General features: G+C 40.9%; 1 protein-coding gene across 1 annotated transcript in view; it reads right to left on the bottom strand.

Moving 5' to 3' along the window:
• Positions 1 to 1,087: 1,087 nt before the first annotated feature.
• RFLNB (refilin B) overlaps positions 1,088 to 20,662 on the bottom strand; it is a 41,146-nt gene continuing 21,571 nt past the window's right edge. Inside the window, exons 2-3 of the mRNA XM_073615148.1 lie at positions 12,938 to 13,044; positions 1,088 to 2,161 (exon numbers count right to left, since the gene is read on the bottom strand). Of these exons, the coding sequence (XP_073471249.1) occupies positions 1,831 to 2,161; positions 12,938 to 13,044 (438 nt within the window). The 3' untranslated portion in view covers positions 1,088 to 1,830. The remainder of the gene's footprint in view (positions 2,162 to 12,937; positions 13,045 to 20,662) is intronic.

The raw sequence follows: 20,662 nt of genomic DNA, 5'->3' as shown, positions 1-20,662 counted from the left end.
CATGATCGTAAAACTCCAGATCGCAAGTACCGATCGGGTGCTTTCCATAAGCCGCTGGTCACTACTGTACCGGGAGCGCGCTAGGGCACACGCTCTCGGCACAGCACTGTGAGCGCTATTGTATGCAAATATGCGGCTGCTCTGCACCAAGGCCTGGCCACCGAGAGGCCACATATATGCGTTTGGTGACAAGGTGTTAAGCTGTCAGCAGATCGGCCTCTACAAATGCAGCACAGTGCCTAAAAACAGAGAGCAACTGAGCATGTGCAGACCAGGGTGAGACAGTGTATTACTGGATTTGAAATACAGGCACTGATTTTTAATGTTTTACATAGCTATACCTGCAAAAACGCCAGTCTGAAGTGATCTAGCAGGACTTAAATTTCTGACTACAGTTCCACTTTACAAGAAGTATTCACAAATCTTTATATTACTTGAGTTTATAAAGTAATAGTGGGGTCCATTTACTAAAACTGGAGAGAGCAAAATCTGGTGCAGAATAGAAATCAATCAGCTTCCAGTTTGTTTTTTTTTGTCAAAGTTTAATTGAAAAAGCTGAAGTTAGAAGCTGATTGGCTACCATGCACAGCTGCACCAGATTTTGCACTCACTTTAGTAAATCAATTCCTGTGTTAGCTATGGTGGCCAATACACTTGGAAGTTTTTTGCACGACTTGCACGTATATCTAGGGCAATGATGGCGAACCTTGGCACCCCAGATGTTTCGGAAATACATTTCCCACGATGCTCAACTACACTGAAGAGTGCATGAACATCATGAGAAATGTAGTTCCAAAACATCTGGGGTGCCAAGGTTTGCCATCACTGATCTAGGGCCATCCATATGTTGTCGTTGAGAACTTCCTTTCCGCAATGTGTAATGTAATGCATTCATTGTCTAGTACCTACTGTATATACCACCATTATGCTAACGATCACAATTTTAAAGTCCAAGGAATCTCATTAAATACAATTAATATTCACCTACCTTCCTTTGAGAACTACGTATGTGCCATCTGTCTCCACTTTGTACACCATACTTCTTTCTATGCTTCGTCTTTTCAATATTAACACATTCACAATGATACAAAATTGTATTGTTTTTATTTAGAATACAAAAATGGTGCAGGAAAAGTAATGCATATTTGGATTATTTGGCTATCACATCAAAAATTATTCAGCTGTCCATCTTAGTCTTTTATTGTTTGTTCCAACCAGCTGAGCCTCCAGATAACCAGTTTTACTCCATACCCAAGTTTATATTATGAAAGTGTCCAGAAGTGGTGCCTTTGGGGCACCAGGATTAATTGAGCTTTGAATATTTTTTAATGGAAAAACCTATACATGTTAAAGATATGGATGTATTATTTATTCAGGAGAAGGTATGGATGTGGTGGAAAACTATATCCAGCTCAAGGGCCTCCAGCTGAACAAACTCTGATTCTGTCTAGCGTAAAATAACAAAATGATTGCATTATAAGGAAGAAATAGATTATAATAGTATTTTGTCTAGACTCCAATATACAATACAAGGAAGTATTTTAGTGCTTTATAAGATACCCGTAGGTTTTTGTAAGACTGGAGTATAGTCTATCCTTTGTAGTCACATTGCTGTTCATTGCACATGAATTTATGAAGCATCTTCAATAGGTTAAAAAAAGTGTCACTATCAGTTTTCTGATGGAGCATATTGCCTACAATAATTCCAATATTTTACAGCTTTTCAGTTCTGCATTTTCTTGCCTTTGTGATATGTCACTTTAATAATATGTTTGCCAAAAGGCTCCATGTTTATAGTCTTGTACAGTATCTAGGTAGAGAGATAAGCCTTCAGTATTCATCTGCAAAGCATTCGTTCCCCACATGTTCAGCCGCCTCAAGCTCTACACTGGACAGAAAGCGTCTCATGCATTTCTTGCAGTTGTAATCCAGGGTGGTGGTGTAGACTGTTTTCGTGTGCTTTGGATAAACTATGGTGGTGCTCATGAATCTCTGTGGCTTGTTCTTTGGCTGAAAGTGAACTTCGGCTCTGTAGCTGCGCCATGTACAGTTAGGAACGCAGATCACTGTTTGACTGCACGAGGAGACGCCCAGGCCCACAGGCATGTAGATGTTGTCAATAAAGTGCTTTTCAGAATCATATTTCACGGAAGATGTATACCTGGAAAGACAAAATGTAACAGTATTTGAGGATTATGAAAATAATGTGTCATTGACTTTAAAGAACAAAGGGGTTGTGTTTAAAGAGAAATATAACCCAGTGTACTTGCTAAATATCGGTATTATAAAATGGAAAATTGTTTCTTAAAGTGGTTTTAAAGCCTGAAGGTTTTTTAGCCCCCCCCCCCGCAGCTCCCTTAACACTTACCCAACACTTACCCGAGCCAGATCCCGATCCATCGATGTGCACGTAAGCAGCTGCTGTCCCAGCTCTCTGCCTCCTCATTGGCCAAGAGACAGCAGGGAGAACCATTTGCTCCCACTGCTGTCAAATACTGCGTGAGGAGGGAGCAGGGGCAGGGCTGAACCCCATTCTGTGTGTCTTATGGACACACAGAGCGGGGCTCGGGAGCGAGCTTGCACAAGTGGCCCCATAGCAAGCAGCTCGCTATGGGGGAGGAGCCCAGAGCGCGGGTGAGGAACCCGAGAAGAGGAGAATCGGGGCTGCTCTGTGCAAAACCATTACACAGAGCAGGTAAGTATAAGTTGTTTTTGTTATTTCAAAATATTGGTATCACTTTAAAACAACCAATGTGATTATTCTCTGATTGGTTGCTATGGGGCAATTCAAATTCTGAATACACTCTGATAAATGTGGCCAGCAATTTATAGTGTCTTATTTTTCTTTTTCACTGGTTATAAAGTATCTTACAAAAGTGAATACACCCCTCACATTTTTGTAAATATGTTATTATATCTTTTCATGTGACAACACTGAAGAAATGACACTTCGCTACAATGTAAAGTAGTGAGTGTACAGCTTGTATAACAGTGTAAATTTGCTGTCCCCTCAAAATAACTCAACACACAGCCATTAATGTCTAAACCGCTGGCAACAAAAGTGAGTACACCCCTAAGTGAAAATGTCCAAATTAGGCACAAAGTGACAATATTTTGTGTGGCCACCATTATTTTCCAGCACTGCCTTAACCCTCTTGGGCATGGAGTTCACCAGAGCTTCACAGGTTGCCACTGGAGTCCTCTTCCACTCCTCCTTGACAACATCACGGAGCTGGTGGATGTTAGAGACCTTGCGCTCCTCCACCTTCCGTTTGAGGATGCCCCACAGATGATCAATGGGGTTTAGGTCTGGAGACATGCTTGGCTAGTCCTTCACCTTTACCCTCAGCTTCTTTAGCAAGGCAGTGGTCGTCTTGGAGGTGTGTTTGGGGTCGTTATCATGTTGGAATACTGCCCTACGGCTCAGTTTTCGAAGTGAGTGGATCATGCTCTGCTTCAGAATGTCACAGTACATGTTGGCATTCACTCCCACCACCACACTTGACTGTAGGCAAGACACACTTGTCTTTGTACTCCTCACCTGGTTGCCGCCACACACTCTTGACACCATCTGAACCAAATAAGTTTATATTGGTTTCATCAGACCACAGGACATGGTTCCAGTAATCCATGTCCTTACTCTGCTTGTCTTCAGCAAACTATTTGCAGGCTTTCTTGTGCATCATCTTTAGAAGAAGCTTCCTTCTGGGACAACAGCCATGCAGACCAATTTGATGCAGTGTGCAGCGTATGGTCTGAGCACTGACAGGCTGACCCCCCACCCCTTCAACCTCTGCAGCAATGCTGGCAGCACTCATATGTCTATTTCCCAAAGACAACCTCTGGATATGACGCTGAGCACGTGCACTCCACTTCCTTGGTTGACCATGGGGAGGCCTGTTCTGAGTGGAACCTGTCCCGTTAAACCGCTGTATGGTCTTGGCCACCGTGCTGCAGCTCAGTTTCAGGGTCTTGGCAATCTTCTTATAGCCTAGGCCATCTTTATGTAGAGCAACAATTCTTTTTTTTTCAGATCCTCAGGGAGTTCTTTGCCATGAGTGACCAGTATAAGAGAGTGAGAGTGATGAGACTAAATTTAACACACCTGCTCCCCATTCACACCTGATACCTTGTAACACTAACGAGTCACATGACAGTGGGGAGGGAAAATGGCTAATTGGGCCCAATTTGGACATTTTCACTTAGGGGTGTGCTCACTTTTGTTGCCAGCGGTTTATACATTAATTACTCACTTTTGTGAGATACTGTATATATATATATATATATATATATATCTACAATATATATATATATATATATATATATATATATATATATATATATATATATACACATACAGAGTTATATATATATATAATGTTGTTAAAAACATCCTAATAGTTCATACAGTGTCTGACATTTCTTTTTTACCAGTTTATATACAGAAAATATGCCTTCTGCTGACGTAAAAATATTAATAATTTGTATAGATATTTGTATTAATTATCTTATTAGCTTTTTTTTCATGAGATTGAATTTATATTGCATTTTACTCATAGATAAGGAACCTTGATTATGTTTGCACATCAAAAACTAAACAGCTTTTTATGAGTTATTTATTCACAGAATTGTAAGGAAGTTTTCACAGGAAATTCTCATGCTAAACATGCATAAGCCTGCCGCATGAAACATTCTCCGAGAGATGTTATCTATAGACTTTGTACCTCCTTTGATAGATTTACCCTCTGATGTTGGCATAATTGTCTTTTTAGTGCTACTAATGTTTAATCTGATTCAGTAAAGCTGAACTAAAGGCAAGCAGCTCAGTACCTAGTCAAAAAGTGTGCTCTTTTACATGCCAAAGCATTTATAAAGCGTAAGCCTTTTTACCTCCACTACAGTAGCAGAAAAGCTTGGTCAAGAACACACCTCCAGCTTGCAATCTAGACAATAAAAAAGCAACAGGACATGCTCTCTCCTCCTGTCAGCATGTTCCATGTAAGCGCATGTGCACTTAAGGAGAACCTGACTAGATTTAAAAGCTAACCCTATATCTCTCAGTCTGACTCCGGATGAACACAGAAACAGGAGGATTATATAAAGGGGAAATTTGTGTAGTTGCACAAATCACACTGAGAAATACATTTAATGTGACAAATAAAAAAGAAAACCGCTGAAGTACAAACGAAGAACGTTTAACTACCATGTTCATGTGCCGCCTGTATTTGTGCACAGCCAGAGTCTTTGGATATTACAAGCAACACATTTTTGAACACTGGCAGCCACATGTTTCAGCTGTGCCTACTGCTATTTGAATCTCAGTTTCTCCTTCTCAACCCTGAAAATGGTAAAGATCTCTCTGCCGAGGATATTACTGCCCAATAAACCTATAAATTGCATGTAATCAGGAGACAAAAGTCCAAATCAAGTCTACAAAAAGTCCAAATACAGCATATAACCTGGTTCCAAATACAACACATAGCCTGGTTCCAAATACAACACACACTGTAGCCTGGTTCCAAGTACATCACATAGCCTGTAGTTTAAATCACCATGCACCCTCAAGTGCCTGGTTGCTACCACCAAAGTAAACTATTCTCATACTGGGAATTTTCTCCCTCTTGTAAATGCTTTTAGGTTTAGTTATTTAAAATGTAAATAAGAGTTCTTTTTCTTCATTGCGCTCTATCTGGTAATTCTTTTTAAAATACCAATTTCTGTCATGTACCAATCAGAGCTAGTACCAGTTGTAAGCCAACATTGGTGAGCAACCCACACATTGGATAATACTGCTGTAATGCAATAGGATGAGTGATAGAGGAGGGATTTAAATTAAAGTAAAAAGGCCTACGACAAACCTTTTTCGGTCATGACCCTTTGTCAGAATTAAACCGGCCGATGCGGTCCGACATTCAGCCCGTGTGAACTAGGCTTCAGTGTAAAGCTGGTATCTCTTACAGGGTAATGGTTCCTACATACCCTACATTACAGAACCAGTACTAGAAAGGCAGGTTGCTAGCAAGTAGGCATAGTTCACACAATTCCAGTTCACTATGTTAGACATGGATATCCAAGTAGTGAACAATCCATTTTGTCTATTCAATCAGGCACATTCATAATTAATCATTACTTTTCTTTCTTTGGACTGGGTACAAGGCAGATAACAAATGAAGTACAGTATCCATTTTAGTTATATATTTGTATTTTTACTGCTTGCCACCAATGGAACTTTCCAGTGAAAACATAACTTTGCTTTGAACATTAAGTTCTTAATTTACCATCCACTTTATGGTCATCTGGAAGACATTCTCTGTACCCATGAAATCTTTAATGCAAATGTTAAACTTCTAGTAGCATTTTCTTAAAAAGCTTTCATATGTTAAAGACAGTATACTATAATTTAATGCGCATAGTATGCATCTTCCTGTCTGATTTTATTGATCTTTCTAAGAAACAAGGCTTTGGGAATGACAATAATCATCTTGTATTTCTTTACAGCAAAAGGTCCATAGGCACATGATAGGAGTAGCTGGTGTGTAATGGATGGACCCTGTTAAGGGACACTAATTATTTCAATATAACTAAATAACTAGCAAGAAATATTTCTATCAGAAACATGAAAAATGTTTATAAAATAGGACATTGATAATTCTCTATTTATCCCCAGCATGATATTTAGATGGCACAAAATCAGTATTCACGTATAAATATATACTGTATGTTGCACTATATGACAGTTTGGCCAGAAAAGCCAATCTTGTTGGACCTCTTTAGCCCTGATAACAGCTGCCAAATGTCATTGCAGGAACTATAAAGGATACCTGTATGAATCTGACCACATTGCTACACTATTATTAGTTAAAGCGGAGTTCCACACAAAAATGGAACTTCCACTTTTCGGAACCCTCCCCCCCTCCGGTGTCACATTTGGCACCTTTCAGGGGGGAGGGGGGTGCAGATACCTGTCTAAGACAGGTATTTGCACCCACTTCCGGCATAGACTCCCATGGAAGTCTAGCCTCTTCCCGTCCCCACCACGCTGTCTGCTGGGAACACACAGCTCCCAGGAGAGAGCGGGGACCACTTGGGACGCGCAGCGCGACTCGCGAATGCGCAGTAGGGAACCGGGAAGTGAAGCCGCAACGCTTCACTTCCTGATTCCCTCACCTAGGATGGCGGCAGCAGCCTGCCAACATCGCTGGACCCTGGGACAGGTAAGTGGCCATGTATTAAAAGTCAGCAGCTGCAGTATTTGTAGCTGGCTTTTAATATATTTTTTTTTTTGGCGGTGTGGGTGGACCCCCGCTTTAAGTTAGAGATAAATGGACTGACCTCCTTAAGCGCATACCTGACCTGGACTGGGCTGATCTAAAGAATCAGGGATGTCCACAGGTAAAAAAAAATAATAATTCAATGTGTTAATCTCAGTGGAATTTAAACATTCCGTAATGGATTCCCCTCTTCCCAGGTGCTCTTTCCAACCTTCTCTATGATGCCATGTGAAAGGGATTCAATCAGTAGCATGATATTACTGTCATGTTTATTTAACGTATGATCAAGGGAAGCAATTGTGTTTTAACTGCTTGCCGACCAGCAGCCGTCATTATACTGCGGCAGGTCAACACGATCCCGCGAACCGTCGTAGCTATACGACGGCATGCGGGATCGGGATAGCAGACGCGAGCAGTGGGGATGCCGATGCTCATGGCCGACGCTCGCGATGACCGCTGGCCATGAGTGATTGCGAGCACGAGGGACAGAAAACGGAGGTGTGTGTGTGTAATCACACAAATTCATGTTTTGTTCTGAGAGGAATGACAGATTGTGTGTTCCTATTAGCTAGGAACCACAATCTGCCACTTCCTCTAGTCAGTCCCTTCCCCCTTCAGTTAGAATCACCTCCCAGGGAACACAGTTAACCCCTTGATCGCCCCCTAGTGTTAACCCCTTCACTGCCAGTGACATTTTTACAGTAATCAATGCATTTTTATAGCACTGATCGATGTATAAATGCCAATGGTCCCAAAAATGTGTCAAAATTGTCCGATGTGTCCACCATAATGTGGCAGTCACGATAAAAATCACAGATCGCCGCCATTACTAGTAAAAAAAAAATAATAATAAAAATGCTATACATCTATCCCCTATTTTGTAGACGCTATAACTTTTGCGCAAACCAATCGATATATGCTTATTGCATTTTTTTTTTTTTTTTTACCAAAAATATGTAGAAGAATACATATCGGTCTAAACTGAGAAAAAATTTGCTTTTTTTAAAAAAAAAAAAAAAAATGGAGATATTTATTACAGCAAAAAGTACAAAATAGTGTTTTTTTTTTTAAATTGTCACTCTTTTTTTGTTTATAGGGCAAAAAAAAAAATTCCGGAGGTGATCAAATACCACCAAAAGAAAGCTCTATTTGTGGGAAATAAAGGACGTCAATTTTGTTTGTGTGCAACATTGCACGACCGCGCAATTGTCAGTTAAAGCAGCACAGTGCCAAATCGCAAAAAATGGCCCGGTCATTCTGCAGCCAAATCTTCCGGGGCTGAAGTGGTTAAAGTGAATGTAAAGTCTCGTTTTTTTTCTATAAAAATAACAAACATAGTTACATAGCTACATAGTAGGTGAGGTTGAAAAAAGACACAAGTCCACCAAGTCCAACCTATGTGTGTGATTATATGTCAGTATTACATTGTATATCTCTGTCTATCTATATATATGTTGTGGTCGTTCAGGTGCTTATCTAAAATTTTCAAACTATCGATGCTCCCCGCTGAGACCACCGCCTGTGGAAGGGATTTCCACATCCTGCATCCAACATGTTATACTTACCTGCTCTGTGCAGTTGGTTTTGCACAGAGCAGCCCAGATCCTCCTCTTCTTGGGTCCCTTTTCAGCACTACTGGCCCCTCCCTCTTGTCAAGTGCCCCCACAGCAAGCAGCTTGCTATGGGGGCACCCGAAACCGAGCCGCAGCTCCGCGTGTCCATTTAGACACGGAGCCCCCGGTTCGGCCCCGCCCCCTCTCTCTCTCCCGATTGGCTAACTGAATTTGATTGACAGCACCGGGAGCCAATGGTGCCGCTGCTGTGTCTCAGACAATCAAGAGGAGAGCCCCAGAAGACCAAGGGACTTGTGGACTTTGCTGGATAGAGAGGGGGCTCATGTAAGTATTAGGGGGGATGCTGCACACAGAAGGCTTTTGATCTTAATGCATAGAATGCATTAAGATAAAAAAAAGTCTGTCTTTACAACCACTTTAAGATAAATGTGTGGTTAGTTTAAAGGATATTAACTAAGACATACAGGTGGGGGCTGACAAAATAAGCTTTCAGCAAACACTTTTACCATTATAATACCCCCTCCAATACTGCATTCCAATCAACTGAAGTGGCTACACAGTTAGCTAAATTTTCTGCATATCCATAGTCCATACACCATGTCTCCCACCTCACCTGATAATGACTGGACATGCTGATAGGTTATTTGGCCCTAGGTATTTCATTTAAGATGTGGGTAGGGAATATGTATTTACTGTCCTACCTGAAGGTAGAAAAATGAGTTTTCCAGGTACTGGAGGGGTTTATTAACAAAAATGTATGACATCAGCTAGTAACAGCTTTTATTTTTTTGTGAGATATCTACATGTTAATTTCCTAAATTAACCTTCTTCTAGCAAACATTTGGCCACCTGCCAAGCTGCATCAACCTACTTTAAGCTGCTTGTGCATTCCAATTGGTATACAGAAAGAAGCAGTTCTAACATGAATAAAAGCCTGTCCACACAGACGTATAAGCTGGCCATAGATGGGTATTTTTTTTATTTAGACAGCAGGTTTTCCAGCACATCCCTTTGATAGAAGTCCACCAAACAATCAATTTCGGTGGAGCAGGGACGGCCATACATTAATCGAAATTCGGTCAGTCCCCTGTATAATCAGCCAAATTTCAGTCTATCTATGATCAGCTTTAGCGTGTGAAGGAGTAAGTAGGGAACATTTCAGTAACTCAGCAGCAATAGCAATGGGCCACAGTACAAAGAGAGTAGGTACAAAAAACTACTATCCAGAGAGTTTGGAACCCACTTGGACCATTGCATAGGCAATAATATAAGTCTTTCAACTGAGTGTAGGCAATTTTGGTCTAGTGTTATGTATTGTAAATACATATAAATATTATGTATTGTTTAGATCATATGTGTCAAACACAAGGCCTGTGGCCAGCCCACCAGGCCATTCTATGTGGCCCTCTCTCCTCTCCTGTAACTGTGGCACCTCTCGCCCCCCCCCCCCCCCCCCACCTTGTCTCAGCAGTTGGCAGCACAGAGGCGGACAGAACACCTCTTACAGATACTGCGGCTCTCTTTGCAGCTCCAGCACCCCCTCATTTCTGCCTTCCTTGGTCTCAGCATTCAGAAGATTCCAACCCCCTCTCTGGTCCTCCTGCAGACACTGCATTTTCTGCTTTCCAGCTTTGCCCCCAGCTTCTTACTGGCAACATCACAAGTTAAGGGGGGTGCACTGTGATGTAATGTAGAGTGGGGGACTCTTGACTTCTAAAGGTGCGGGGGGCTGTTGACAGTTGATGTAAGGGGGGGTGCTCTGGACATCTGCCTTTAATTGTTATGAGATAAATACAAACCTATACTAGCTGAAAAAGAGGGTGGTATCACCCATAAGAAATACGGAGACTGCTTAGACAGAACACTATGCAGAACCATGTTCTACCTGAGCGGTCTCCAATAAAGTTTCTGTTAGATGATACCAGCGGTGTGTGACCTTCCTTTTCAGACTTGCATCATCTGATACAGGACTGTGAGTGGGCTTCATGCCGGTCTTCCCTTGCCTTTCACAGCTTAAGTCTTATGTTTTTATTAAAACTAGTAATAATCAAATGCAGAGGCAATTATTTAATATAATAAAGAGTAGACAAATGTATAGACTCTTGCAGATACAACTGGCCCCTTGAGGGCAACCATAATGTTGATGTGGCCTGCAATTAATTTGAGTTTGACACCCCTGGTTTTGATTCTTCAGATGTGTGTATTTTTCCATACCTTGGGTGTTACACCAACAAGCCCCTACCACTGAAGTTTTTATTAAATAATTCTTTTCCACATATACAGCATAGAGTGAATATTTTATCTAGCATGTTACAGCATACATGTCCCCCAAAATAATTACAATCCAATGGCCACATCTTTCTAGTATGCCCTGCCTGAAAGACCAATTACACCAGATTCCAGATTACCAACAAGTATGCTTTTGGATAATGGAGCAAACCAAGACAAGCATGAGAACAAATTCTATGCAGATAGGGTCCCTAAAAGGATCTGAAGCGAGAACCTAGAACTTAGATTATTGCAGAATTATACTACAAGATGGGAGGCAAGGCTAAAAATTCATTTGTACAAGCTTCAAACCAAGCTAACTAAAGCTGGCTAAATATGTTCCACTCTGATATACAATCTACTCCAGACTTATCAACCATTGTGCCTATTTTAAGGGTCTGTCTAAAAAATGCATTACATTTATATCCAATCAGGTAGGTCGTGGTACTCCATAGTTGAGTTGTACCTGATCTAACAGATCAAATTTAAGATAGCTTAAAGTAAATCTTAACACAATCACTTAAACGTTTACTAGGTTTTAACATGTCAATGTAACTTTGAGTGCCGGTTCACATATGTGCGCTCTGCGAAATCGCATGTGATTCGCACCACACTGCAGTGCATATCACATGCGATGTCTGTGCGATGCGATTTCAGCCATACAGATAGTATGGTTGGATTTGCATTGCATTCGGAACAAACTCGCACAGGATCCTTTTTTTGGTCTGCACCAGAATCGGATCATGGGTGATTACTGTCTGAACTGTCAATTTGCAGTGCGATTTGCGAGCTGAAATGGGGGTGCAATCTTTTTAAATGGGCAGCTTTTCTTAAAAGAATACCTGTGATCTTGCCATGGTCGTCCTTGTTCATGGACTGCTATGGGGTGACAAATGTATCTATTTTTTTCTCCTGTGTGGTGCAACTTTTTTGCTCCTATGTTGTCCAACTGTCACATGTGCCCACCTAGACATTGACAGCTGCAATTCATTGGCACATTCGTATGGTTAAGTTGGGGCCATACTTGTGGTTATGGTGATGTTTATGTGGTTATTTAAGTAGTAATATATCGCAAAGATTAAAATTTGCACTTTGTATTTTAATCTAATTGTAATACAAACTACTTTTTTTTGTGTATTCTGGTGCCTAAAAAGTCCATTAGAGTTCACTTTCTAATTCTGTTGATTATTTTGGGATGTGGCACCCTTTTATAATGTTCGCATCCACAGTACCACCCTGTGAGGATGCCGATATTTTCTACCAATCTTAGATTAACTTGATTTTCTAAAACTGCCAGATGTCCCAAAATGCACATATACTTATTTTTAATATGTTAGGCTCACATATTTATCTAAGAAAGTTAATTTGTATAAGAGGAAGCATATAAAGGTAATTACAGACAATGTATTTGCATCAGGGAACAGTCTATGCCACATGATCTTTGCAATAGATGTTTGTCGGTATCGAGTTAAAAACAAAAGGTGTACTTTGCGGCTAACTATTAACTAAAATAGATGTTACTGGAGACTTTGCCATCTGAAAGTAAAACATCTGGTTATTTCAGCTCTTTGTACTGCCAATACCACAACAAAACATTACATTTAAAGCTGTCAAATTGCTCTTGGGCTGAGTGTCAGCTTAACAATGTGTGTGTCCTGCTTTGGATTTAAAGGTCCTCAGGGATCACACGAAAAGTTTTTTTCTTTTTTTTACCTGTAGTAACTATGTGGACTTCACATAATTGTGAAAGCTTAAATACCAAATAAATGAATAACACCTATGTCAATGTGTACCAATGTGAAAATAGGCTATCGTGTATATTACCTTATCTCCTTGGGTGGCAGCGGATCAAATTCCACACCTTCTCCAAATGACAGAGGACAAAGCCTTGGGGTGTAACTGCTGGACAGGCTTAAAGAGGGTGAAGTACTCTAAAAGAAAAGAAAACATATGATTGTTTGTTGTTTTATATTTTTTTGTTTTCAATCATTTTTATTAAAAGTTTTCACAAAAAGAAAGTACGGAAGACAATACTAATGCTGAAACAAAAGAAAAGAATACCTAGGTAACTTTAGATTAACGTGCAGGAGGCATATACCCATTACCTATACAAGCACGGTGAGCTACCTTTTCTATATCAAATACCCAAATCATATAGCAAAAGCTACTACTCAATCAGGATGTTATATAAGAGAATGGTAGCAGTATACACTGTATACAGTGCCTTGAAAAAGTATTCACACCCCTTGAAATTTTCCACATTTGGTCATGTTATAACCAAAAAATGTAAATGTATTTTATTGGGATTTTATGTGATAGGCCAACACAAAGTGACACATAATTTTGAAGTGGAAGGAAAATGATAAATGGTTTTCAACATTTTTTACAAATAAATATGTGAAAAGTGTGGTATGCATTTGTATTCAGCCCCCCAGACTCAATACTTTGTAGATCCATCTTTTACTTCAATTACAGCTGCAAGGCTTTTTGAGGATGTCTCTACCAGCTTTGCACATCTAGGGAGTGATATTTTTGTCCATTCTTCTTTGCAAAATAGCTCAAGCTCTGTCAGATTAGATGGAGAGCGTCTGTGAACAGCAATTTTCAAGTCTTGTCACAGATTCTCAATTGGATTTAGGTCTGGATTTTGACTGGGCCATTCTAACACATGAATATGCTTTGATCTAAATCATTCCATTGTAGCTCTGGCTGTATGTTTAGGGTCAATGTCCTGCTGGAAGGTGAACCTCCACCGCAGTCTCAAGTCTTTTGCAGACTCAAACAGGTTTTCTTTTAAGATTGCCCTGTATTTGGCTCCATCTATTTTCCCATCAACTCTGACCAGCTTCCCTGTCCCTACTACAGAAAAGCTTTCCCGCAACATGATACTGCCACCACCATGTTTCACGGTGGGCATGATGTGTTCAGGGTGATGTGCAGTGTTAGTTTTCACATACATTTTGCTTTTAGGCCAAAAAGTTCAATTTTGGTCTCATCTGACCAGAGCACCTCCTTCCACAGGTTTGCTGTGTCCCCCACATGGCTTCACGCAAACTGCAAATGGGACTTCTTATGGCTTTCTTTTAACAATGGCTTTCTTCTTGCCACTCTTCCATAAAGGCCAGATTTGTGGAGTGCACCACTAATAGTTGTCCTGTAGACAAATTCTCCCTCCTGAGCTGTGGATCTCTGCAGCTTCTCCAGAGTTACCATGGACCTCTTGGCTGCTTCTCTGATTAATGCTCTCCTTGCCCGGCCTGTCAGTTTAAATGGATGGCCATGTCTTGGTAGGTTTGCAGTTGTGCCATACTTCTATTTTCGGATGATGGATTGAACAGTGCTTATGAATTCTCTTGTTTGATCGTGAAATTCACCTTGTATGTTCTTAATGTCGGTCGACCACCTTTGTGGTAATTACAAGAGTTGATTTATATTTTTTAATATTAAACTTTCCAGAGTATAATAAAATGAAAGAATTTTTAAAAATTGATGGGAGAGACCCACATGGGACTCGTGGTGAATTCAAAGAAAGGTCTTTATAAAGTATAGTGATTTCCCTTTTTTGCTACAAGTGCTTTTCATTTTTCAACTTGTCTCTCTTCTAAATTGAATACCACCTTCCCAACCAAAGGCAACATGGTTAGGATTAGTTTTCCAGGTAGCAAAATAATGCTTTAGTAATACCAGAGGTTATTCATGGGTAGGATAAGGCTTATGGGGAAAGTTAATCTATCTAAAGCCAAAACTTTTTTTTCTAAATTTGTAAGAGTTGTTAGGGATTAGAACCCTTGCTGGGATTCGGTGTTCCCTTTAAAGAGGTTTATTCTTTCTATTTGTCCTGCTTACAATTGTCTCCGGGGCTAAAAGTTAAAGAAACATCCAAAATGCTGAACATTGCTGAATGCTGTTGCCAGAACAGGAAATCTACCAATGGGGCACTTGTTCTGTCAGGTTAGGTGGACGGCCATGTGTTGGTAGGTGTGCAGTTGTGCCATACTCTTTCCCATTATTGGATGGTGGATTGAACAGTGCTCTGTGAGATGTTCAAAGCTGGGGATATTTTTTTATAACCTAACCCTGCTTTAAACTTTTCCACAACTTTATCACTGACCTGTCTGGTGTGTTCCTTGGCCTTCATGATGCTGTTTGTTGACTAAGGTTCTCTAACAAACCTCTGAGGGCTTCACAGTACAGCTATATTTATACTGAGATTAAATTACACACAGGTGGGCTCTATTTACTAATTAGGTGACTTCTAAAGGCAATTGGTTTCACTCAATTTAAGTTAGGGGTATCAGAGTAAAGGGGGCTGAATACAAATGCATGCCAAACTTTTCAAATATTTATTTGTAAAAGATGTTGAAAAACATTTATCATTTTCCTTCCTTTCACAATTATGTGCCACTTTGTGTTGGTCTATCAAATAAAATCCCAATAAAATACATTTACATTTTTGGTTGTAAAGGGAAATTTCAAGGGGTATGAATACTTTATCAAGGCACTGTAGGTTGTGCATTCCTAAAACCTGTAAATAAACACAGCAAATTATTTTCTTTTAAAAAAAAAACGCAGCAAATTATATTCTAAACATATATAGGGGTTGATTTACTAAAGGCAAATAGACTTTGCACTTTGCAGTTGCACTAATTTTCCCCAAAGCTTGGTGAATGTGGTGAAGATTTACTTTGTAAAGAAGATCCAATCAAGTGCAAGGAAAAAAAAAACAGTATTTATGCTTGCACATGATTGGATGAGGGAAATCAGCAAAGCTTCACCGCATTCACTGAGCTCTGGGGAAAATAAGTGCAGCTGCACTTGCAGAGTGCACAGTCTATTTACCTTTAGTAAATAAACCTCATAGTGTACATTAATCTGAATTGGTGCCAAAAATGTGAAACTTCTTTGTAAACTCCAAAACGATAACCCTAAAAGAAAAATTACACTGCTCAAAGCTCCTAAAACAGTTCTGAGGAAGTCCACTGCTCCAGGTGCAGGTCACAAGAGCTCATCTAGCTCAATACAAATTGAAAAAACGAGGCCTAAGGATGTGGACTGTGTCAACAGCCAGCTAAATACAATTAGACTACCAGTGGGATTTCTGTGGAGTGTGGCCTCATTTTTCGATTATTCCACGATTATTATTATTGTTATTATACAGGATTTATATAGCGCCAACAGTTTGCACAGCGCTTTACAACATGGGGGAAGACAGTACAATTACAATACAATTCAATACTGGAGGAATCAGAGGGCCCTGCTCGTTAGAGCTTAAAATCTAAAAGGGAGGGTCAAGTGGAACAATGGGTAGTAGCTGTGGGGGATGATCAAATGGACAAAATGAAAATACAGTTGTTAGGTGTGGGTAGGATAGGCTTCTCTAAAGAGAAGCAGAAAAGGGGAAAAGGTACCATCCAATGGTGTCACAGAAGTTGCCACCATCCCTAGCATACGGAGAAAGGAAAAGGACCCCTCAGAGAGTGGTGGGACTTTGAAGGCAACGAAATAGGAATAAAAAAACAGGTTTTATTAATACAAATATATAAAAATATACATATCGAAAAAAATTTTTTGCAAATACAAGCATATAAGTCAGTTTGACAATAAAAACAATATTCTGCTGGTAAGCGAACAAAAGATGTGTTCATGTAGTCTTCTACCTGAGCCTACGCGTTTCGGGACTGGAGTCCCTTCATCAGGGGCAAATGGTAAGCAGACTTTACACCAAGCATGAACAGGAGGAGAGACCAACCGCCGGAGCCACTCTCGGGGGCAACCACACACAGGACGCCCGGAAACCAAAATTTGGGAAACGGGCGTATTACTGGCCCCGCCTTCTCCACACTGGTCCCAGTGTATCACCACAATGGGGGACAACGCTACCCCAGGAGGTCCCAGCGAACGAGAAATCAGAGGGGAAAAGGGGGATTCGCTGTCCCAATATTGGTGTGTAAAAGTATACCCAGTAGCAAGTAGAGGAAGCGGATGTGCTAGAAGCGCAAAATCTGCTACGGTTAGAATGAGAGGTAGCGACCTCATGCAGATAAATCTGAGTCTCTAATGTTTCAGTTGTTGTTGATGGCTTACAGCCGCCCCACACCGCCGCCGCCGCGCCAGACAGTGACACGAAAAAGAGAAGGGTTTTCAGGGATTGTCTAAAAGCTAATAGAGTAGGAGATAGACAGATTGGAGTAAGGAGTTCCGTAGGCTTGGAGAGGATCTTGAAAACTCCTGGAGATGAGCATGGGAGGAGGTGATGAGAGAGCTAGAGAGCAGGAAGTCTTGAGAAGAACAAAAAGAACGATTAGGTTGGTATTTTGAAACTAGATCAGTGATGTAGCTGGGGGAAGAGTTGTGGACGGCTTTGTAGGTAGTTGTTAGTATTTTGAATTTAATTTGTTGGGTGAACGGAAGCCAGTGGACGGATTGACAGAGAGGAGTAGCAGAGACAGTGCGGTTGGTAAGGTGGATGAGTCTGGCAGCAGCATTCATGATGGATTGAAGGGGGATAGAGTATGGAGAGGTAAGCCAATGAGGAGTGAATTGCAATAATCGAGGCGAGAGATGACCAGGGACTAAATTAAGAGCTTTGTTGTGTCATTGGTTAGAAAGGGGCATATTTTGGAGATGTTGCGGAGGTTGAGGCGGCAAGATTTGGACAGTGATTGGGTGTGGGGCTTAAAGGAGAGTTCAGAGTCCAGGACTACTCCTAGGGCCTTGGCATGTGGAGATTGACTGATAGTTTTGCTATTGATTATGACAGAGAGATCAGGGGAAGAGGCACGTGGGGGAGGAAAAATGATAAGTTCGGTTTTGGATAGATTAAGTTTGAGGAAGTTGTGCGACATCCAGACTGATATATCTGACAGTAAATAAGTGATATGTGAGGAGACTGAAGGAGTGAGTTGAGGGGTAGAGAAAAAGATTTGAGTGTCGTCAGCATAGAGATGGTATTGGAAGCCGTGGGAGGCTATCAGCTGACCCAGGGAGGAGGTGTAGATTGAAAATACGAGAGGTCCAAAAACAGAACTTTGGGGGACTCCAACAAAGAAAGGAAGAGGAGAGGAGGAAGTAGAATTGTAAGTAACACTAAAGGTGAGGTTGGATAAGTAGGTGGAGAACCAGCAAGAATACAGTCATGGAGACCAAAGGCGTGGAGTTTTTAGATAGAGGAGGGGGTGGTCAACCATATCGAAGGCAGCAGAGAGGTCCAGGAGTAGGAGTACAGAATAGTGTCTATTGGTTTTGGCTGTTAGTAGATCGTTTGTTAGTTTTAGGAGAGCAGTTTCTGTGGAGTGTTGAGGACGAAATGCAGACTGAAGGGGATCAAGAAGGCTATTATCACAATGATAATCACCACATATTCCCGTGACCCAATGGCATTGCCCTTACCAAATATTATGACCCCCAGATCATAGGAAGGAATCCTGTCTACGCATGTAGTGTAGACAGGATTCCATGCACAATATAACTCCCCAATGGTAGGACATATTATATACGTCAAAGCCGTTACTTCACATTAGGAAACTACAGTCCTATCAACACTACATGTGTATTATCGTCTTCTTATGATTTCATGATCAGAATAGTTGCCGTGTGCCATTTCTTTGAGTATTGGTACATGTGGTGATTTTGGAGTTTAAGAAGTTTCACATTTACTATATTACTATATACTGTAGATTTAAAATATTATTTGCTGTGTTATTTAGAGGTTTTATGAATGCATATATTTTGCTGCTTTATTTTGGTTTATTAGATTGCTGCAATAGCTGCTTTGTGGATTTTTTTTATTTACACCATTGGAGCTCAGTGTCAGAAGGGGTTATGTAACGGAGCATACTGTGGCATATTAATTTTCTATGTATGACAAGTAATCAATAGCCACTGTATACCTTGTTGTTGTAGCATGTGTTAATACTAGAAAATCCACCCTTGAAGACCTAGGTATGTTGCCAACAAACACAGCATACCCAAACAGGTAGGTGGGACTTTCAAGTCAACCTCATTAACAGTGTGAGTAGTTATAAAATGTACATTTTATTAAATACATTAAAATTTCATGTTTGATAATGCATGTACAATTAATTAACCACTCCGCGCCCGCGCTATAGCCAAAAGACGGCTACAGCGGGGCGTTTAATTGCCGGGAGTGCGTCCCTGGATGTCTTCCTGTTTACTTGTTCCCCACGCCTGCCACGGGCACGCATTGGGGAAAATCTGTGTTTGCCATGTCCCTTGGACACAGCCAATCAGAGATTGTGCTAAATGGCCACTCACAGCAGCCATTTAGCACTCGATCTGCATGTCCAATGAGAGATGATCTCAAATGAAAAAATGAGATCATCTTTCATTGCCGGCTCTCCCTCCTCACACAGAGACCGCGTGTGAGGAGGGAGAGCTTCTGTGCTGCAGCGGTGAGTGAACACTAAATAAAACACAGTAAATACAGTGCCCACAGTACCTATCAGTGCCATATGTCCCCAGTGCCACCTGTCCCCAGTGCCATCTGTCCCCAGTGCCACCTGTCCCCAGTGCCACCTGTCAGTGCCATCTGTCCCCAGTGCCACCTGTCATCAGTGCCACCTGTCAGTGTCATGTGCCATCTGTTATCAGTGTCACGTGTCATTAGTGCCACGTATCAGTGCCATCTGTCATCAGTGCCACATCAGTGTCACGTGTCATCAGTGCCACATCAGTGTCACGTGTCATCAGTGCCATGTATTAGTGCCATCTGTCATCAGTGAAATGTATTAGTGCCATCTGTCATCAATGCCACATCAGTGTCATGTGTCGTCAGTGCCACGTATTAGTGCCATCTGTCATCAGTGCCACATCAGTGTCACGTGCCATCGGTGCCAACTGTCATCAGTGCCACATCAGTGTCACGTGTCATCAGTGCCACGTATCAGTGTCATCTGTCATCAGTGCCACATCAGTGTCACGTGTCATTGTCCTGGTGCTCCAGGGCCTTCAAAAGTGTAATAGGTAGTCAACAAGTTAGATGTGTAATTTATGCTCCTAGAACACCTGAAGGTGCTCCCTGCATTTTGGGCCTCTCTATGTGGCTAGACTGTGAAAAAGTCCCACACATGTGGTATCGCCATACTTAGAAGGAGTAGTAGAATGTATTTTGGGGTGTCATTTGTGGTATACACATGCCATGTGAGAGAAATAACCTATTACAATGACAATTTTGTGGGAAAAAAAAAATCTTAATTTTGCAAAGAATTGTGGGGAAAAAATAACAACATCAAAATCCTCACCATACATCTTACTAAATACCTTGGAATGTCTACTTTCAAAAAAGGGGTCATTTGGGGGGTATTTGTACTTTTCTGACTTGTTTTGGTTGCAAGAAATGAGATAGGCCGTCAGTGCATCAGGTGTGATCAATTTTTTATGATTTGCACCATAGCTTGTAGACTCTCTAACTTTCACAAAGACCAAATAATATCCACTAATTTGGGTTATTTTTACCAAAGATATGTAGCAGTATAAATTGTGGCCAAAATTTATGAAGAAAAATAAAAAATTTCCAAATTTTTATCACAG

The sequence above is a fragment of the Aquarana catesbeiana genome, linkage group LG02, assembly GCF_042186555.1.
Source record: "Aquarana catesbeiana isolate 2022-GZ linkage group LG02, ASM4218655v1, whole genome shotgun sequence".
NCBI lineage: Eukaryota > Metazoa > Chordata > Amphibia > Anura > Ranidae > Aquarana > Aquarana catesbeiana.
This window is presented reverse-complemented; position numbering and strand designations above follow the sequence as displayed.